General features: G+C 37.9%; 1 protein-coding gene and 1 long non-coding RNA gene across 8 annotated transcripts in view; one reads left to right on the forward strand and one right to left on the reverse strand.

Annotated features, from left to right (window-relative positions):
• LOC134802926 (uncharacterized) overlaps positions 1 to 23,384 on the reverse strand; it is a 183,453-nt gene that overhangs the window by 125,369 nt on the left and 34,700 nt on the right. The window lies entirely within an intron of this gene.
• Positions 1 to 23,384, forward strand: part of LOC134802371 (multiple C2 and transmembrane domain-containing protein) — a 147,195-nt gene that overhangs the window by 111,743 nt on the left and 12,068 nt on the right. For 3 of the 7 annotated variants that reach the window (XM_063775007.1, XM_063775023.1, XM_063775057.1), the window contains 4 exons: positions 8,249 to 8,349; positions 8,724 to 8,835; positions 10,848 to 11,002; positions 12,890 to 13,081. In XM_063775007.1, coding sequence (XP_063631077.1) covers positions 8,249 to 8,349; positions 8,724 to 8,835; positions 10,848 to 11,002; positions 12,890 to 13,081 — 560 coding nt within the window. Of the gene's footprint in view, positions 1 to 5,961; positions 6,150 to 8,248; positions 8,350 to 8,723; positions 8,836 to 10,847; positions 11,003 to 12,889; positions 13,082 to 21,319; positions 21,969 to 23,170; positions 23,331 to 23,384 lie in introns of those variants that run through there. The other 4 variants (XM_063775031.1, XM_063775014.1, XM_063775039.1 and 1 more) reach the window with 4 other exon arrangements.

Below are 23,384 nucleotides of genomic sequence, written 5' to 3' on the forward strand. Positions count from 1 at the left end.
TACCTAAATAATACTTGATTCCATTATGTACCATAAAATACATGTTTGGATAAATAATCATGGCAACAAGTGGCAAGAAAAGTTGATCCACCAATTTAGCAACAACTTACAGTCGATCCAGCAAGGTAACTTTAAAGTCATTGTTTTACGAAAAAATTATATTCCTCGTGGTTAATGAAGATCGAAAATACGTTTTGCTTTATTTATGGTTTTCCCTTCAAACAATGGATACAAACTTAGCGTAGATGAACTTTATGCAAATGATGTATAAATATTGACTGACCTTTAATGGTTACTGCTAGTATATTTAAATATAGAACGGTCCGACATTTAAATCTGCCTAGCATGACCCATTTCGAGCTTTACATCGATACTATCCGAAGATAACGTAGGCTGAACAATAGATAACATACCGTAGATACATACAATGTGCGCATTAAAATTGTGCACACGATCAGCAACAAGTGTTATAATATAAATGTTAGTACTTATGTACGGAATATCGATGAATATTTACCAGCTTTCGGTGAAGGGAAGGGAATTGTTCGCCCCCTCAAGATATGATTTCCAGGATTAAATCTATCCTATCTCCTTCCACGGGACTCGGACTATTTCCATACCAAAATTCATCTCAATCGATTCAGCGATTAAAGCGTGAAAAGATAACAAGTTAATTCCGCTTTTATAATATATTATTAGCATGGATGTTTGTTCTCTACACAACTAACATACTTATTTGAAACACCGAAACAACTCCTTTTCACTCCCTCAGGTAATTTATACTTAGTACATCATGAGGCCTGGAACTTCTTGACAGAGATGAAAATTTATATGAACAGCGCACAGACTGTCTAAGTCTACACCCACTCCAATTAAATCCGTTAATTTGCGAACAACCAAAGTCAAATTAATCTATTGAAGCTATTATGAACATTGTGTCATTTTTAAGTAGTAGTAGTAGTAATCACTTTATTGTACACAACACAGCTTTACATAATAGTTACAGAAATAAAGGTACAAAGGCGAACTTATCCCTGTAAGGGATCTCTTTCAGCTAACCTTCGAGTAGATGAGGGGAGAATTCAAATTAGATAGACAAACTTACGGAATGCACAGTAACATTTTAAAAGTAAACTAACCAAAATGTCCAAAAGTAAATAAAATACATAAATAATAAGCTCAGTTTCGTATTGATGACGTCTGAGTCTGACGGCGATATAATGTATCACTACAACTTATAAAACAAAGTTCCCTCGCCCTAACAGACACGTTTAAGGCGTCTAGTTTTATCAATAATCTTGATCTTAAAATATATTAGCTCATATCCCAAGCTCATATTATATTTCTTAGGTACTTACCAATTTTCCTATGTAGGTATTCATCACCCTCCAAGCGTTCGACCTCGAACCACCGATTTCGACATTTATTAGTTTTGGAACTAGATAGTTGAAGATTCGAGTGATGTTCTAAATGAGTGCAGGGTTGTATGAAGTTCCTTCGATAGATAATAAAACAGACCGCGCCTTAATGGGCTATTTAAGTCTTGCTTGTATTATGTATATTATATCATCCCATTTACTATGCTAATTGAATTGTTCAGACTGTCAGCTTTTCGAGATAAGTTCAAAGGTCAAGGATTACTATTTTAGAAGATGAAATAATGCTGAATTGTCTCATCATTATGTTTAGTGTAGCGTCGCTATATCACACACTGGGGCGGCATCCGAATCCACATCAGTGGGATAACCGCGGTTTGCTTGCACTGACTTGACAGGCGTTAACAACCAATATAGGGCTTTACCGCGAAAATGAAAATCGAAATTTCGTTAACTGTCACGCTATTGCTCTTACATACCTATTCGAGAAATAGAGAGGCAGATAAAGGAATTTCAATATTCGTTTTTCGCTGTAGCGCCTCAGAATTACTTTCGCACTTATAATAGTTAGTAGTAGGAATGTGATAACACTGATGATATCTAAGAAGCGGCTATCGGATGCAAATTACGTTAAGTAAATATAATAATGACGTATAGTACTAACTATATACATAGAAATGGATACCGTATCGAAACAAAAAAATCATATAACCGGAAAGTCTACTTTTCGCGTCTAGTTTCAATGCAGGTGGGGATTTACATAAAATGTGTGGTCAAGATAAAGGACACATATCTGTCCGCTGTATTGTTTGTTGTTTGTGTTTTGGTGATTTTCGTAGCTGCATTAAGAATCAAACGAGATCTAATGTGTGCTAAACTTGTTGATTTTTTATTAGTTTTAATTCTTTAGTAATCAGCATGTAAATAAGTGTTATCCAAATTATTTTAAGCCAAACGGACCGATTAATATTTAAATTCTTACTAGGTAAATAAGTAATACAAATGAAAAGTTTATATTGAAACACGATTGCAGTTAATATTGAAATAAGCCAATCACCTCATTATAGTGTATTAGTTCTTTACAACAACAGCTCTGGGAGCGAGCCATGCCAGGCGAAAAAAAATCCGTTTTGTATAAAATCACTAAAGTCAGTTTAGTCGTGATTGACGACAATTGATTGACAGCTTTTTACGCAATAATGGGAATGCCAACGGCGATTTGAGCACGTTTATTTATTATGCATCCTAGTGGCTTACCTATAGGTAGGTAATCGTATTGTAAATAATATAAGAAAACCGCCTTTCCGTCAAGTAAAAGCTTTTCAAATTATCTACACACATTTACTTGATGACGCGACGGTCCGCCTTCGTGAATTTTATATTATGACAGACCACACGCGATGCTTTTTTGTTGTGGACACAGACGGTTAAAACTACGATGCTATCACGATCAGTATGTCACATACGAACAGAAACAGAACACAATTTACTACTTATTGACAGACTTTATTTATTTGCAGTAAGGTCATTTATTTAGGGGTATATCAAGCTATATGGGGTAAACGTGACTCAAGGTAATGATGGGTATTTAATCCATAAAATAACAGATATTAGGTTTCCATGCATGTCGTTGATTTCTATTGTGTAAGCATATTTGCATTATAATATCTAGACAAATATACGATTAGAGTCTTTTACTATCTAGGTGTCCAGAGCCCTATAAAAAAGGTCTTATTGAATCTTCTTTCTTCTTCTTCTTCTCTTCTTTTCTTTCTTTTGAGTAATCAAAATTACATTTGTCTGGAAGCATAAATCCGTAGGTGGCTAGGCTAGAGGATATCAAACTTAACGATCACACAGGCGCATACATCGCACCTTAAGATCCCAGCAATATTCCCAATGATACACTACGTAAAACTTATTATTATATTTAAAATTTTAGTCATTTCTCACAAATTAATTTAACTAGTAGTCCGCCCCGAACTGAGAACTCGCGCTTTGCCAAAAATTATATAGAGCGATTGACTTTGTTGCACCTACTTACTCGTATAGTCCGACATAAAATTATAGAAAATAATTTTCAAGAAAAAAAACCGACATACGTACATAGATGGTGCACTATGAAGAAAAGGAGGTAAAACCGCCCACTTTTCTAGTAGGTAGCATTTCATTTCTGTAAGGGTCGCAGTTTTAGCCTCACGAACCCACTTCTCTGATAGCAGTTCGGTTATGTGAGGATTGCAGTTCGAACCTAACCAAAACCACTTTTCTAGTAGCATTTCGATTCTGTAAGGCTCGCAGTTCTAACCTAACCCACTTTTTTTCGGTTCTGTGAGGATCGCAGTTCAAACCTAACCTAACCCACTTAACGGCGCGTGCGGTGCGGTGTACGGGGGTTTGAACGGGAGGGGCTAGTAAGTTTGGCATCATTATACTCTATACCTACACTTTATGGTAGGTATCATAGTGGTTTATTTAGCTTAGGTATCAGGGGTTTTCCGGGTCAAGGTCCGAGTCAGGGTCCGGGTCCAGTTCCGGGTCCAGGACCAGATCCATGTCGAGGTCCAGGTCTAGGTCTTGGTCCAGGTCCAACTCCAGGTCCAAGTCCTGGTCCAGGTCCGGGTTCAGGTCCAGATAAGAGCCCGGATCCGGGTCAGGTCTGGCTCCAGGACTAGCTCCGTCAAAATCGAAATTCGAAATCGCCAAACGAGCTTGAAAAATGTGGCTGAAAAACTTAACATGCTTAACAAACATAACGAAGAGGACAAATCGCCAAACGTGAACTATGCTTCGTTGAAGAGTTCCGTCTGATCATCATCAGCATTCCACTTCATCAAATGTCACTTTTTTGAATGTATATGCTTGATTTGTTGATAAAACACATAAATCACTATATGTATGCCTTTAAAATTTGAGGAGTTCCCTCGATTCCTCATGGATCCCATCATCAGAACTGGGTTTTGACAAAAACGGGACCAATCTGTATGTATATACATACAATCAAAAAATTAATTTTCAAAAATCGGTCCAGTAATGACAGAGACATAATATGGAGTAACAAACATAAAAAAAAATCGCAATCGAATCTCCTCCTTTCGAGATTTGGAAGTCGGTTAATAAATGAGGGCGCCACTTTCTACGTAGCTGTCACATTTTTGACGTAAAATGCTTACACATGGCAACAATTTATAGTCTGCCAAGCCATTTCCGTCAGTAGTTAGAAAAAAGCGGCTAAAAATGTAGGCGCGAAGTGTAATATCGCGCCTTTTTCTACTGACAAACTTATTTGACCGACTATAGTATGGAAATTTTAGAGTTCCATTTTATTTAATTTCTACTATTTTATGTCCCACTATAGGCGGCAATGGATCAAAAATCGCGTGGATATATTACAAGGTCTGTGGAGCCCTTAACTGATACTGTATCTGTGGTAAGCCGAAATATTTCCTGTCAAATGTCAAATACCTATATTATGTTTATTTTTATCTTGCTAATTATTTCAAAATGGTAAATTTAAAAACGATATTATAAAAGTGCAAGCAGAGCAATTTCATTTGATACCAAACTCGACCATACTATCTTGCAAAAAGATGACCAGAATAGCAAGACCCCTCACAAATATCTTTTTAGCCTTCTAGCTCAATAATCGCTTGATCGAGCCTGCTCATAATTTAATGACTAAAATATAATGCCCTCAAGTACACGTTTACCCAATTTCATTAAAATTAGAACAAATTTACTTAAGTTCTTGAGTATCAAACTATCCTCTGATAGTTCAGCTTAAAAACATCGAAATGCCGGGACGTGCCCCTAGCCAGCCGCGTGTCCCAAGTCGAATGTAAGAACTTCGTTCGCTTCGCTCGCTCATTCGACAAAATGCATCTTGTGACATATCTTTCATTAATTTAGTTGTTTTGTTAAGTGTGGCAAAAAGGGGCACTTCTCCCATATCGTTCCATATTCGTTAAAATAACCGTTACGATATTTGTTTCCTGTGTGTTGTATACGATCAACGTACTGACCACAACAATACTATGTGTCATTTTATATTCATGCAAAGTTAATGGTGTTTGCCCACCGTTGGCAGAGGCTTTCTGTAATGCAAATAGCTTTAATGCCATGTTTGTGGAGTGGGTTGTGTTTGCACCGTTTCGCGGAATAACGTTAATAGCAATTGTAATAATGGTTATTTCTACGTATTAGACAGGTCAAGTACCTATTAAATGAAGACTGTTGTGCGCCCTGTCGATGAAAAAATACTTAATTGATTGTCTATGCTTATTAATCTATATTGATATGTCTGTAACCATAGTCTAATAAAACATGGTCTTCCATTCCCAGAGTGACACGGGCCTACGTCACAACAACATGGCCGCTATATATAGCGCTATCGCATATTATCATATAGCGCTGTCGCATGATGACGTAGGCCCGTGTCAGTTAGGTGACCTAGAAAAGACGGGAATGGAGTACCAGGCGGAGTATATTATTATACCATGTCTGTAACAAATAATTATGTGTCTGGCTGTAGCACTTTACTATCATATGAATCATATCCCAATGAAAATAATGATTAGACTATATTTCATCAAGTTTACAATACAATGCATCTCAAACCGGTAATGGCGGTATGTATAGTGGATGAGAGACAGTAGATGTGCACAGTATGGCGGCGGAGGCTCGTCAGCGCGCTGCTCGACTGTGTGCTGATGAAGAGACTTAAGCTCGCAGTCAGGAGGTGGCGGAGGATGCGCCTCTTCCGGAAGAAGGAGGGTGAGTAGGGATGGGAGACAGTAGATGTGCACAGTAAGGCGGTGAAGGGTCATCAGCGCGCTGTTCGACTGTGTGCTGATGAAGAGACTTAAGCTCGCCGTCAGAAGGTGGCGGAAAATGCGCCTCTTCCGGAAGGAGGGTGAATCTACAGGGACCGTACGCGTTGGAGGGTCTACCTTTACGCTCCAACACAAACCCTCCACAAATGCTCCAAAATATAAATTATCAATAAACTGTAGTTCTACTGGGCTCTACTTTAGTGCTGCCCCCTACCGCTCATGCACGGCACGCTCCATGTGGTCAACACAGACAAAATCTGGATTCTGAACCATTTAGGACAACAGTTAAAAATATGAATTGAAATAGAATGAGCCTCTGACTGGACTTATTTCTAGTTACATAACTGGTTGCATTATGGGGCATACTGTATCGCGATTAGAGAATATTACCAGATAACTTTTTTGGTGGAATGAAAAAATATCTATATTAAGTATATAAGTCGGCCTAAATCGCAAACCTCGTAACTCCTCCGGGGGAGTTACGAGGTTTGCAACTATAAGTATTGTTGTCCAAGGTAGCAATTACTAATTTCCTTGAAATGGAGTTACGAGGTTTGCGATTTAGGCCGACGTATTACGGAGTTTTTGGGTCCAACTTTTATAGTTCACACGAATCATATTTTTATAGAAATGAAATGGAGACCAACTTCTTTGCCGAGTACCGAGACCAATAAAATGCTAGCAGGTAATAAAATTGGAAAGTGGTTTCTGTATCGTGAGCAATGGCGAACTGTCTAGACAAGTCTAGATAGCTCCATTGGACACTCTTAAATAATACCTACAACAGTAGAAATATTATTTAAAGATTCTTATGAAATATAAATATTTAGACTATATTTTTTACGACAGCTCCAGCTGAACATAAAAGATAAGCAATTTTCAAAGTTTTCGTAACGCAAAGGTGTATTATGCAAGCACTTTCTACTCACTTGTTCAGCGCTGAAGGGCAAATAGAAGCTAAAATTGAGAATTTGAGTGCTTAACAATTCAACAGGCAACGTTGTTAGACATTGATGAAAAAATCACAATTCTCCTGAAACTTAGATAGGTAGCGTATACCTACTTACAAGTGTTATGATATGATTTATATAATCATTGAAATGTTATGAAACAATAATATATTTCGTAACCGTTTTACGTTTAAAATAGGCGAGTAAAAATAATACAGTAAGGAAATACCTTTTTCGCAAATCTTCGCAGTTCCTCCTATATTAGAAGTTTTATTAAACTACTTTAATTTAGCGTTAAGTGGAACTGGATAAATTTTTCACCGTCAAATTTGCAGTCATTATAATTATTTTTCCATTAGCAAATCCCCTCTAGGGAATTTAAATTAGGTATTAATAAATATGCAAGAAGAATACTAACGCCTTTTTACTACGTCGGAGGTTTTTTAATTTACTTTACTCTCCGTCCGCTCTAAGGCAGGTTTTTCAATTACTTTCCTCCACGAATGATATTTCTGTAAAAAAATCACATTGTACAAGATTATGTTTGGATTAAATTCCATTTTTGCCGATCGGGTTCTTCGATCAAATAAGATATAAATAAGAGGTATTTCAATCATCTTGTCAAAGAGATTTCTAAATAATTCCCTGTAATTTCTCGTGGATGGTATAACTTTAATAAGAATTATTTTAGTACAAATATGTACCTAGTACCTCTGTAGGTACTAGATATCTTTGGTACTAGGTACATATTTATACCCTTCCTAGGACTCTTCCTAGACTCACTAAAAAAGCGGTATACAGCTGTAAAGTTAGGGTTATGTAGGTAGGTAGGTTTGTTTGCCACTTAATAGACAGTCTTCTCGACACTGACCTTATATGCTTTATTAGGAAGGAGCGTAGACCAACGTAAATTTTCAAAATTTTTGAAACTTTGCTCATGGTTAAATCGGGAAAAGCATCAACTTTAGAAAATTATGAGAAATTTCCTATACAGAACTATAAAAAACCGAAAATTCCGCTTTGAAAACTATCTGCAACATATATATATCTGTTGGTAACATTTGCTGACTTTATATTTATTGGTCGACAGATCTATCGATGAACCGGCAGGTGTCGACGGACCCGGCGCCGTCCACATCGGGAACTCCCGCGCACTATCCGAGACAACCGCCAGCGGAACTGTTGCAATTGGTAACTTTCAACTTAAGTTCTCCTTGCCAGGCGTGGCTCACTCCGCGATTTCGTCGCTTTGCTACAGGTAGCTAAATGTACATCCGTTCCACACCAATTTTGGTGGCTAGCCGCGCGTAGCGCTGTCGCCACCTAGCGGCAATGTCTGTCCTGATCGTAACAGACGCGTTTTGTTAGAGAGTGAGTCTTCTGTACCTTACTATTATTTATTCTGTGTCCTTGCCTAGGTGACCGAGTTCTTAGCGACGTAGTCTAAAGGTATTTTTGCCATAGTTTTCGGCTAGGAGCTTTTACATAATTATTCCAAGAATTAAATCGATAAGTTGCTGTCACTTGATTTTCGTGATAAATCCCCTATTTTCCTATTTTTTCAGGAACCCGATGAATCCCAAAGACACAGAGAGCAGTTACTACGGCAATATTCGTTCTTCCAGCTCAGGGTACATCTGAAGCGGGGTCAGAACCTCGTGGCCATGGACAAGAACGGTGGGTGTCTTCTCTCTACACTACACACTTCTCACTAGATCACTGAATACCGGCACGCATTCTCACTAATGCTAGGGCGCGTGTAAAGGCTGATACACACAGCATTCCTCCGCACTAAAGCGATGGAGCGGCAAAGATTTTCACTATAATCTAAACAGAGTCTACTATCAAGACTTTATCGTTCATGTTCTGAGGGCCTACCGCGAACCACGTTCGATGTGCTGTCTCTGTGTCGCACTTGTAAATTCGTACGTATGTGTGACAGGGAGGCAACACGTCGAACGTGGTTCGCGGCCCCCAGATACTTGTCACCATCTTTGCCGTTAGGGTATATCTGATGACGGCTGTACTTACTCAGCGCCGAAAACGTGCTGCATACGCATCCGGCGTGGCCTGAGGGCCTACCGCGAACCACGTTCGACGTGTTGGCTCTCTGTCGCACTTGTAAATTCGTACGTAAGTGTGACAGGGAGGCAAGATGTCGAACGTGGTTCGTGGTAGGCCCTCAGGCATTAAAAGAAAACAGATACAGATACCTTAATCTAAAGCTTGCCTCATTGTTAAGAGGTTTAAATCATTGACGTCAACAGATATAAAAAAAATGGTTGCCATATTCATACAGAAACAAAAGTTAACTTTAATCGGCAATTAATTACTCTAACAATTTTATTGTAATTACCTAAAGGCTCAAAAAATGGTAAGCAGAATAAATAATTGTAGAAACGGAAATGACATATTATGTAAAATATAATACTAAGTAAAAAAATCATAACTGGAATATGTATGTGTTTGGAACAGATGTAACTTAATAAATTCAGAAATTAATTGGAACTTTATAAACGCCTACAATATTATTCAATGCAATTACACGACTTTGGTACGAACACTCACGCCTTTTCGCCATTCAAGCACTATTTTCGAAAATACAACACAAAATAAATATGTTTTTTCTCACAAATTATCTTGACAGTTGTATGTACTAAATATTAATTTAATCTAAGGTTTAATACATTTTATTATTGTACTTTCTTATTTATAATGTAGACGAAAAGTCAATCCATCATGCATTTTTGTAACCATATAAAAATTTGAGCACTGCAACCGAACCAGAGAGAAATATATAATGTAAGAATATTCATATTATTAATATTTTAATCACCATAGGTAGTTTTTTTTGCTGCAAATAGGAATACCCACACAATTATTTTCATCAATTTATCATTTACACTTCACATTCTGTTATTTTTAAGTATCATTTTTTTTTATCATTTGCATGTTTTAATTTTTTATTGCAATTATTATAGCTTAGCTGTAGGTAATCTTAGTAACTTTCATACCTATAGTTTTTAATATGTACCTACATAGTTATTTCTGGAAATTTAAATCAAAAGGAACTTACAACACCTGCATTATGCATATGCACTCTGCAGTCATGCATTGCATTGATCTGTCATCGCCGTCATCGGCGAGATTTATATTTTAAAATCGTTATTTTTATGTTTTTAATGGATTAAATAAAATAATTTGGATTAAGTAGGTAATATACATTAGGTACTTCTTAATGATTTAAATAACCACATTTAAACTGAGTAGCTTATATAACCATTTTTTTTTAACAATAATCGTAAATAATATGATTAATATGTATTACAATTATTTTCCAATGTTTACACTGTCATTACAAGAATAATTAAAGTACTTATTCCTATATTGTATTATTTCATTCTATCCTTTTACCATCAATTCATTATAATTATTATCATAAATAATAATACAATTACTATGCACACCAAAGTAGTGACTTGGCAAAGTTAAACAACCAACATTACTAACTGCCAAATTTAGAACTAGCATCCATAAACGTTTTATGAAAAAAAAACTTTTCAACGGTAGTCGGTAACAAAATAATAGAAAAAATTGGATCTCTTGAAAGTTTAGCTAGTACCCGTAGACGTTAGCGGCCTTATTCTTTGATTTCGCTTCTTCTAACTATTGGCTACGCCCAACCCCAGGCTTGTTGGCAGGCACCAGCGACCCGTACGTCAAGTTCAAGGTGGGCGGGCGTATGCTGCACAAGTCGAAGATCGTGTATCGGGACCTGAATCCCGTGTGGGATGAGTGCTTCACGGTGCCTATTGAGGATCCGTTTCAGCCGGTGCAGATTAAGGTGAGTTTGATTTGACAGTTAAATGGTTATGGTCCTTGGCAGCCAGCAAGCCCATATTGAAACCATAGGTATTTGTATAGGTCAGAAATCAGAATTGGTTTGTTTGCTGCCGAGCACTATAGGGAGCGTGCATGAACTATACTCTATTCTATAGGGTGCAGCACAGGAGCCGTCAGATTTTTATCGCGAGGCGTTAATGTGAAGTTTATGCTTCCGATGTAGCCCATAAGATGGCAGAAACTCTACTATGCACAAAAAAACGTACCAGAACGGTAAATGCCAGCACTTACTTTGGCAATGTAGGTACCTACATGTATATGTTACCGATTCAGGCCACAAGATGGCAGACCGCAGACCCTCGAACGCGCACGGTCCCTATACAACAGTAAAAGACGGTCTCTGTACTAATAACAGCAACACTCTGAAATTACTGTAAATATAAATATTATGACTGTGGAATTAGGTTTTAGAAATGTCAGATGACAATGTGAATGATTGTATAACAGGACTGTATTACCATTTCCTACTTGCCACAGTAACACAATAAATGCTGCGGTAATGAGTCAAATCTGAAAATAATGAGACGTCATAATGTGCTCAGTGGCTATTAAACCCGAAAATGTTTACGTAATATTTATTTGAGCGGATTACAAAAAAAAATGTTTTCCGTAATCAATGGAATCAATATGAAATAAATATAGACGAAAAAATGCTTCGAAATTCTTCTGACAACGCACGGTACATTTTCAGAAGAATTTCCTAGGGACTTAACTATGAAGGTTTTCAGTCCACAAGTAAACAGCATTTATAAAAGCCGATAACACGCATGGCAAATCCATCTTCTAATAAGCCGTTAAGTTAATCAAAAGTAGGAAAAGTAACCAATAATAAGTCCCAAAGGAAGTTCAATAACAGTGCTCGCGAAATTACTTTTCTATGAGTTCCCCTCCGCCCGAACGACCGCTTATGAATCCAATCAATTTTATTTGTACCTACCACTCATAGCAATTGCCGTCGGGACCTAAGTGTAGTTTTATAGTGCTAGAATAGATCTTAAAATACCATTACGATATGAGTAGATATCTATCTAAGATATTGAACCCTCGCAAGTAGAAATTAAATGCAAGACGCAAAACTGATACTTATTAGCTAGCGTATTTATCCTATCTGGAAGTAGCAACAGACATCTATCTGTGAGTAAAATGCGGCTTTGGCTTCGATTATCTCCAAACTAGGGAAAGGCGCAAAAAAAGTATTGTTAAAGAAGTTACGTAGGTATCTTCACGATAAGTAAGTATATAAGTAAGATAGATAAGTAAATTTTTAAGGTAGACGTCCACGGCGTACCGAACTATTTGAATACTTTGGATGCTACGCGCCGGATCGAATATAATATATCCCAATTTCGCTTATTTTAATGGTTAGAGTAGGTACGGAGAGTAGGTAATATAGAAATATTTATTATAAAATAATGTATAAGTAATAATTCCTGTTTCCTTTGGAATGAGGAAATAGGAATACATAATTAATTTCAAATAACGGAGGAAGTATATTTCTGTTAGGTATTCATGGTGTTCACGAAATATATTTCAGTCACTTTCGAATTTAAACGTCCCTCTCTGAATTAGTGAGGAACTTTATCTTCACTCGTCTTGTGACCTAAGTACAGTATCTAATAGGTACTCACGCTCCGCGATTGTTGCGCCATTAAGGGCCCTAGCTAAATTGTTTGTCCAATACTTATGCTATAGAATTTATATTTTAGCAAGAACCCTGAATGGAATCCCGTGTGGTGACTGTATACTGATACTTGACCTATAGTGATACTTTCCTCTGTTACTAGACCTTGAAGTCTCTAGCCACTTTGATACAAACGCATATCCCCAGGTGTTCGACTACGATTGGGGCCTACAGGACGATTTCATGGGATCCTGCCACCTGGACCTCACTGCCCTGGAGCTCGGCCGGACCCAGGACCTGGTGCTGTGTCTGCGGGACCCAAACAAGCCCCAGCATGACATGGGGGAGATCGTACTGAACGTCACGCTCTGGCCGAAGAGTCAGGAGGACAAAGACCAGGTAAGGTGCCACCTTTACTTCACATGGCTCCTCTACACGATGGCCCAGCGCTGGACCAGCGAGATGGCCATGCGATGGTTGAGAGCACGCACTATGGAATGGGCCACGTATTGATGCGTACGCACCATCGCTGGCCTTAGATGTGCGGACGAAAAACCGACATAGTTCCCATCCCATCGCCATCCCGCCGCGCCATAAGCCATCCGACACCACTACCCGCTCTACACGCTGGCCCATCTCAGTGGGCCTGTGTGATGGCCCATCGTGTAGAGAAGCCAACAGACTCAACTTGCTGCTGTATCTACGGGATGCCAACAAGCAGGACGACATGGGGGAGATCGTGCTTAACTTCACGCATAGGCTAAAGAGCCAGGAGGACAGTCGCAATCAGATATATCGGAGCAGCCAAGGTGCTCACAAATATATGAACACGCCTCTATTGTCCTGGCGCTAGGGTAGGTATCCAGATATTTTTGAACACCTTGGCCGCTCCGATATGTCTGATGGCGACTGGACAAGGACCAGGAGGCCTAGCCAAGATGACATTCGTTGATAGAAAACGCCAATTGAAACTTAATGTATGGAAATAGTCACGTGAGTTTGCATAGCATCTGTCAATTCTGCCATCCCGACACATTATTACTTTTCGTTCCGCATTTGTTCATTTATTACGATTGTAATGCTGGCTAGGCCCCCTGGTACCTGCGACCTAGGCCACATGGACGAACCTGGTGCTGATTGATAGCATATTTATACAATAGATATTGTATAGATACCCCCGGTACTTGAATTTGAGAGGCAAGCACAAATCTGGAAAAAGGATGTATGCTCATAAAATTGATTTTGATTGCGAATTACTACTCTACCATCCTGTTGAACAACAACCTGAATGATTGACCAACTGTGGCGTAGTTTTAGGCTGAGGCCGGTGATTCGGCTGGATTACCTCTGGGCTGAGAGATCAATGACTACTAAACCATATACCTACAGCCGCCATCAGATAAAACAGAGCGTCCAAGGTGTTCACAAGTATCAGAACAAAGCCTCTATGATCAAGATGTTAAAGTGCTTGATCAGATATTTTTAAGCACCTTGAGCGCTCTGAAGGCCTACCGCGAACCACGTTCGATGTGTTGCCTCCCTATCACACTTACGTACGAATTTACAAGTGCGTCAGAGAGTCAACACGTCGATCGTGGTTCGCGGTAGGCCCTCTGATATCTGATGGTGACTTAGGTACATTATTTTATAAAACCGTACTCACTTCCGAGGGCCGACTTATCCAGCTTTTCTGTTATCAGTAGGTCTAATACGGGTAAACCATAAAAAGTGACAATACGACCTTCACTTGTGTAATAAACTTTTGTTATGTGCCAATTGCGTGCAACGCTACCACAGACTATACCAGTTAGTCATCATATTGGCTTGGTTTATTTGCCTGTATACGATGCCCATAGTCTAATAAAACATGGTCTTCCATTCCCAGAGTGACACGGGGCTACGTTACAACAACATGGCCGCTATATATAGCGCTATCGCATATTATCATATAGCGCTGTCGCATGATGACGTAAGCCCGTGTCAGTTAGGTGACCTAGAAAAGACGGGAATGGAGTACCAGGCGGAGTATATTATTATACCATGTACGATGCCAGTCTTTTACGTGCGCCAAGACCGGCGCACGCGTCTGTAGAATAAAAAAGTTAAAGATAACCTTGTTCGAAGTTCGAAAAGTAAATAAACAACGCGAGTGATAAAAAACGTGTTTAGATTTGGAACATTTGTGTTAACGGTTATTCTTATGTGCCAGTGCGTTTTTTTAACTTTGATATTACATTATTTCCTGAAGACTGGAAATAAGGTTAATGATTAAAAGTTTTTGCCAATAACTTATGGTGTTTTGTGGAGTTTTTGTGACTGTGTAGTGTGTTGGTATTTGATGCGTATTTCGTGCTATAGGTGTATGAAATATGCTGCAGTTGTAATTAGGGAGACCAACAAGCGTATCAGATAGTGCATTTAGTAACTATCTCGTGTTTGTGCAACGGCTGAGATAAAATCTCACTTACTTAATGTGGTGGGTTGGGACATACGCACTAGGGTTATTATTACTATTTTCTAGTTTGACCTTTCTCCTCTTACATACATTTATTGATTTATTACTAGCCATCGTCTTTTTTTAGCATTTTTGGTGCAGCGGAGTGGTGTTAACGGAATTGGTATACTTAGATAATTCCAACTTAAATGGTAAATTAAGGTTAATATTAACGTAATTAACGCTAATTAATCATTAGGGTTGAAATTGTTTATACCAATTCCGTTAACACCACTCCGCTGCACCGAAAATGCTATAAAATGTACGATGTCTGTTTATTACTGCATATTTACTTAGATCGTGTGCGAGTTATCGATGTGTATAATAAAATAAAACTATAAGAGATATTAATAGTACGTTGCAATTTAACATATGTTTTTAAATTATTAATGTGATTATACAATACATAAACAAATAGTACCACAATTTATCACAAACATACTTACCTATTTTCTTGTTATTTTTTCCGTAAAGGAGCGAATAATGGGCTCACTAGTTTACCTGAGTAGTTTGGCCCGGCGTTGATCAACAAATTCTGTAGTTTTGTTTTGTTTATTTTTTACGCCATTCGCAGGTATAGTCTACAAAAGAGACTTAGGTAGGTAGGTAGGTATGATTATTGGAAAAAAGTTATTTTTATAAATTGGCTACTTTCCTACTAGTCAAATCAGCTTCTTTTTTAGAACTGTCAAAACGATTTGCTAATATGGAATTTATATGAAAACGTGTGTAGTGACGTCACAGTCAACTCACCTACTTTTTATACTTCCATCCGATTTATTAAATAGAAATTGTGTTTAAAAATAACTGCTATCTATGTTTTTCTAATAATGATCATGGTGCTTTATTTCGTGCCCGGTGTGAAATATTTTTTTTTAAGTAGAGGAAAGTACCCAATTATGGTATAGTAGGCAAATGAGGAGACGAATCGCCTGATGGTAAGCGATTACCGTCACCCATGGACACCTGCAACACCAGAGTTGTAAGTGCGATCTCGGCATTTAAGATGGGAGTGCCAGTTTAACCAAGTACTCAAACTTCCAGATATTGGATGAGATGAGGCAATGCAGTAGGTACAAATACAAAATATTAAGTTTTTTTTTTCTCAAACGGCTAAGAATTTGTCACTTACGACACACGTTCAAGGAAACAGCCTAAACACACGTTCTGGTAAGTAACTTACCTGCCATTAGCGACCACGAAATGAGTCGCTAATCAAATTGGCACACGAACAGTGGCTGATGTACTGTTTTGTTTCTAATAACATGTATTCAAGCGGAAAGGGGACGATCTATTTATTCTCCATAGTTCCATACAAACGTAGTCCACATTTTCCTCCCTGGATATTGACATTATGAAAAATATTTTTACATAATGTTATTTATTTTAGTCATAGCTATGCCCGACTGCTTGTATTTTTTCGTTTTTTTTAATTATTATAAAAGTTAGGAGCGAAAAACAGGTTGCATATGCTCCAAACTCTTATAGGTGGTACCTAGGTAATGATAAAATTCTCCTAATGAAAAAATCCAAATAAATCTAACGATCCAAAAATCAGTCAACGGTCAAAAATACAAAAAAATCTAATACTTAGCTATGATTAAAATGTAATACATCAAATTATGTTAAAATATTTTCTATAATCTTATGTTAATATCCAGGGAGGAAAATGGGAACTACGTTTGTATGGAAAGGCGGTTTCGGGGCGGTCGTCCCCTTTCATCTTAAAGTACCTAATTTACCATAATTATGACGATATATGAAAAAACAATGTACAAGTATAATAAAGTAATGTGACTAAGTGTAATGTCCTAAGCAATTAGCGGACGTAGGTCACGCTCATAATACATACGTATACCTATTACCAACGAGCCATTGCATGTATTTAGGAAAATAGGAAATCAGGTAACGGCAAATTCTCTACATTATTTACGTCATTCGATGGTATCAAATGTATTGCATTAATTGCACACGACGCAACACACTTGATTAACCTTAAATAAAATAGATCTAATGCATTGGCTTTGCAATATTTACCATATACATACCATCGCTCACACTGTTAACTGTACATCGGTGGACCTTCTGCTTTTTGTAATAAGGTCCACCGATGTACAGTTAGGAGTGTTGCTGTTTGTACTTATAATGTGCCGATGCTAGTTAATGTGTACAGTCAGCAATACTGTTAGCTTACAAATATGTAACTCTTAACTTTGGGTCGGTTGTTGGATCACAGCCGGTACTTAAACTCTAAATCATAATTAGATTCCAAAAAAAGTAAGACAATGTTGCCACTGCAATAATTTGTTTGTAAAACAGTAAATTCCTTTTTATAAATAAACACGCTAAGATAATTTATTTATTGGTAATATTACTCCTACGATTTAAAAACGTACTTTTACTTACTTATTTTTACATGAATACAAGACGCGCTAGTAAAAAGTGGCAACATTGTCTTACTTTTTTTGGAATCTAATTATGATTTAGAGTTTTTTTTTTATAGTTAATTACAAGCGTATGTAAAGGGTTATCTCTTTACCTATAGTTAAGTAAAGTACTACACAGTTAAACTACGTAACGCTTCAGTGAACAAACATCCAACATCCCGTTATATAGATAATGTATGGTTATAGTCTTATTTACAGTGACTAACATTAGCTCTGAATTGCTTTAGATCAGGTACCATACCTATTTGTAATATTTGTATGTAAGTATGTACTAGACCTTGATATTAATCTTTATGTTCATACTCGTATCCCAGATCCGGTTTCCATCATCAGATCAGATCGATGGTACCATAATATTGCATTGTCACCCAACATACGCAAGCAGTGTTAATTCAGCTTAATCGAATAATGGGAAGTGGGCCTAAAATTTAGCTTGAAAAATTTGAACCGAACATACATACTAATAACATTGCAAGCTACATATAAAAGCTTGTGAGAAAATAGCATTATCAGATTATCACCGGTTTTTCACAGGCATGCCAAATTTCAGCTCAATCGGGTATAGGGTTTGCACGACGGATCCGAAATGTATGCGAATATCCGCGGATCCGGATCCAGATCCGGATAATTTAATACATTTCGGATCCGGATTGCAAACCCTAATCGGGTACTTAACCAACGGGTACTTAACAACGTATGTGTGGCAAAGAGGAAGAGACAGTAAGACACTTCATGTGTTGTGAATGTCACGCCCTCGCCAGACAAAGAATGAAGGACTTTGGAGCAGGATACCTGGAACCAAAGGACTTTAAAACGCTACCCATGAGCTCTATCATCCGACACATGGATATGGTGGGAAAAGCTCTTGAGTAGTTGACGGATCTTTTCTAGGGGGTAACTGCACATAAGATCCCTATGGGTCGAAGTGTATCCGCAAGGGCCCCCGAAAACAATAAGATAAGACTTAACCAACAAAGTGGTCGAAAAAATAGTTTGCATTGAAGACAACACATAGTTACGAGTGTTACGACGAACCAATGGCAAGTTAAATAACAGCTTGTAAAATTAGGATAGTCAGCCTTAATTATATTTTTAGTCGCTAGTTATTATTTAAATTCGTACTATAGTTTGTCAAAAGGATAGCGTGTGACGTGAGATTGACAACTATTATGTCTGACATAGGCAAGTAGTTGCCTGATGCTTAACAATTCAAACATCTCATATTTCGTACGGTTGTACAATTTACGTATGTTATATGTGAAACCGGATTAACTCAGTTTTAGATACTACTTAGCTGACGTAAGATGGCGGACACTTAGACAGTGACGTCATGATGTTACTCGGTATTAACAAAAGATGTCATAGTTTGTAATAGTGATCTGCGAAGATTATTGATAAAGATTGTCTTAATCAGTTCCCTACGTAGTGTTAAACGTACTCAACCGATTCTAGGCAAAATATTATGGGGTAAAATTCAATCTACCTAGGGGCTATTCATAAATTACGTCATTTCAAATTAGGGGGGGGGTCTGGACATCGGATGACGGTAGCATGAAGTAGGAGGAAATGGGGTCATTTGAAGCATGATTTTTGGATGATTATAGGGGGGGGTGTCCAAAATCCAAATCCAAAATCGATGACGTAATTTATGGACAGCCCCCCCTACTCGTCACATCTAAAACTTAAGCTACAGAGTGACACGGCGCGATTCGGGAAATGAATTAGAGATTCACTAGATATGAAATAGTAAAGATATGTGACGTTCCACGGCAAAGGGTACCATTGCCCCGGCTGAATATTGGAGCGGCGTTAATAATAGCGTAAGCGCCATCCGCCATAAGGTACCTTTAACCGTGGAACGTCACACATCTTTAACTGTTTCATATCTAGTGAATCTCTAAATCATTTCCCGAATCGCGCCGTCAGTTAAACAAAAAGTATCACCATAATTACATACTTATTATTATTAATTAGAAAATCCTCACAATAGGCATTGTCATCAATTTGTAAAAAAATTGATCCGCTACTACCAACAACATTTTCAACATCAGTACACAAACGTGTCGATTGTTTTATTTTTCAAATTTATTTAACTATAGGCGTGTCAATTTACAAATGGACATGTGTGTGTAGTCCCTCGTGGATTCCAGACACGCTAATACCTACAGTTACAATAGCTGATTGTGGGCAACATCGCGACAGCGCGGCGCTAGTGTGGCCGTATTCACTTAGTTATACCTATACCTACTTAATAAATACATTTGGATAGCGAATGCAACAGCGTTACTACCTCTCTATCTCTCTTGAATAATATTCGAGCGATAGAGTGGCAGATAAAGTAATTCATTCGACTATGCACGAGCGATAGAGAGGCAGATTAAGAAATTTCGATTTTGTTGCTCGCGGAAGGATTTCTGCTGTAGCCCGAGGCTGTAGCATTAATTGAAAACTGAAATGAAACCTTGAAAATGACACATAAGGTTTTCTTTTCTTAAATTATGACATTTATGACAGATCACAGCGGAATTAACAAACGCAATGACGATGTTTGAATGAAAACAATTGAAATATTGAACTCGGGCATCTAAAATAAAACCCATGGAAGTATAAAGTTAGTGTTAATCCTTCAGTGCTCTTTCTGATGCTAGTACGAACAAAGAAGAATAAATAAATAGAAGCTAATAATAATATTTACCGCTGTCGTAGTTCGTAGACTAGTTTTGCGTAAACGTTTACAGATTGTTTTTTCGCGAAAATCGTAAAAAAGCAAAGTGGTACCAGTTATTCCGAAGGATGTATACTGTAGTAGGTACTTAGCTTAAAGCAATAAATACATTTTAAATCTCATTCAATTACATACCTTATATTCTCTAACAGTACGGTTCACAATTGAATAATTCAGGTGTTAGAATATTTACGTGGAATTCAAAAACTAGGTGGTATCGATTGATGAATTGTTACAGTTCTCTAAACATTCCAGAAATACGCGTTCGTAGTTAACAGCCATGTGATCACATTCACCTACCATCTTTAAAGAAGAGAGTCAATTGCAGTTCAATTCATGAGTAAAAGATCAGTTTCAAAAATCTCAAAACACCACACCTCTCCCTATAATGGTAGGTAGGTATTTTTGGGCCATCGGCGTTTCCAATCTTCGAGGTTTGGCTGTTCTAACTAACTATGCTCGTATATGATTATTTTTTATGCTGCCATATAACAAAATTAAACAAAAAAACTGTTTTTCTTTAAAAAAATAAGGTATAAATTTACTTACGAATTAAAAACGAAATCTATAAAACTGTGTCAGAGCTGCATTTTACCTACGCATGCAAATTTTCCTGCAGAGTTAGTACCTACATTAATTATACCGTACCTACCTATCATTTGTATTAAATGTAAATTATAATCATGAATGAAAATCATTTAACCCTAGGGGGAATACTGTTAATTAATTTCATTTAGACGAATGGATTTGAACGTTATTTATGTCCTCAGGGACTCCTCAAATGGAACATTGTGGTTTTAAATACATATTCGAATATAATTCGATTTATAATACCTATTTATTAATTATTATATATGACATTAATGATCACCATTTAGCATAAACTGTAAATCTGTAAATATGTAGGTAGTAACTAATTTTATTAGAAAATATCAGCGCACTTTGTTTACTCTACGCTTGTTGGTCTTCAATTATATAAAACTATAGCTGCTTATTTGCATAGCACTCAATGCCGACTAGATAATGACCTATTCAAACAATGAGAGAGAATCTAATCATTTACATTGAAAAATAATTAAAACAAATGCATGCTGTGCAAAGTGTGCAACCAGCTGAATATTCTACCTAATTCATCTTCAAAAACTGTGCCTATAATTTAAGAATGGAGAAAGAAAACCAAATGGATCGCCTGAGAAATCGCCTCATCAGAATCCAAGAGAAGATACAAGACAAAGTAGAAGATATCCAGGACCGCGTACAGCATAAAATAGAACAATCGAAACTATCACGATTCGTTTCCCACATATCGAGTGAAAAGAACTCACTAGATGGAGATCGAAGTTCAAGAGAAGATGATGCTAATTCCATCGATACATTATCGATAAGTTCCAACGAGAGGGAAAAATCGATACCACGTTTCGTAGTTGATGAAGCTGATGAATGTGTTGAGGCAACAGAAATGGAGCCAATCAAGGCGTGTGAGGGCTTTATAAAGATGGAAAGAAATAATGTTCTGTTTACGAGGAGAAGCATATCGGCGACTAATTTGGCGTTTGACAGTGATGAATGTGAAGGATCTAGTGACTCCTGTGCTTCCAGCGACCTTTTTGAAGATGCCAGGTAAGAATTTCGATTTATCTATTTTACTTGCGTTACATGTAGCGCTTGGGTGACAAACCTATCATGGTTTGAGAGATATTATAACGTCTGCTTCACGCTATATCCACGTTGTTGCCGGCATTTCCGAGTAAGTACTGACTAGAAAATTGAGACGTCCGTTCCCCAAAATAACTTAAACGGTAACGGTATACGGTGGTAACGCTACAATGACAAAACTTGAGTTCTCTTCATTTTATTTTATTTTCCAAAACCGGCTTTATTTTGGCCTGGGCTATAACTTTCATCAAAGTTCGTAAATCTGTAACTATAATTAGATACTGCATTGATTGGAGTGAGGAAAAGAAAGATGCCCGAAATTTGCGAGTTTCACTGTTCTCGGTAGGCCCTCTGGTGTGATGTGAGTCACCCTTGTAATAGTCTGTTTGAATTGAGTCGTATGGATGCACGCATAAAATTGTTTATGGCATGCAATGCATCGTTAATAAACTCGTTATAGCTTTATTTGGTGCGCCGGTTTACGATAGCGCATGGTAGTTTAAAGATGACAGTGACACAAAAGCATATTGTAAATACATATGTTTTTTATGTTCTAAAACAATTAAAACGTCCATTAACTGGTATTTTCACTAAAGATTAAATGAAAAATTTGGGGACAAATTTTACAATTCTCTCTAGTACCTACATACCGTTAAATCTTAAAAAGTTTAGGTTGAATACTTTGCAAAACCCTAACAGGACACATTAGGTATATTTTGTTGACTGGTAATCATTAAGTAAATATAATGCACTAGTTGGTGCAGTTCACGCACGAAAACAGTGGATTTGGGGGCTGAGGAAGCTGGTGGAATGGTCTGCGAACCCGTGGCGTCCCCCAATAAGTAACGCGGGCAACGCCGCAGGGGATGTTAGTGGGTATTCTCTTCGCAGAGGGAGTTACGGGAGGAGCGAGTCCCACATACCCCCCCCCCCCCATGGGCTTCCCCAGTCCAGGGGGTTATATGCCTAAATGCATTTACCCCTGCGTCAAAAACAAAAGCCCGAGGGCAGGCTCTGCGGCCTGACACCTGGCGCGGCGCGAGATCATTTAAGGCAATCTGTGAATCATTTTGCTAAAGTTAATCTTGTAATTTTGTTGCATTAAGTAAGTCAATAGTCTGTGTCCTATTTACACATTAATGTTGAATAATGAATCTTATTCTCAGACCAGGACCACGCCCCCGCTCCGGGAGCCTGCCCGGCGCACCTCTAGTGCTGCAGAACCACCTGGAACTTCCCCCAGCCTTCAGCACCTGCACGGAGCTGATCGAGAGGCTCGGCAACCGGTTCCCTCGGCTGAAGGAAAAGGGCGACAGGCTGCATAGGGTACTGCGGATTGTGGGTGTGGGTGGTATTAACATGCATGGATGTTGTGGATAA

This window comes from Cydia splendana, chromosome 2 (genome assembly GCF_910591565.1).
Source record: "Cydia splendana chromosome 2, ilCydSple1.2, whole genome shotgun sequence".
NCBI lineage: Eukaryota > Metazoa > Arthropoda > Insecta > Lepidoptera > Tortricidae > Cydia > Cydia splendana.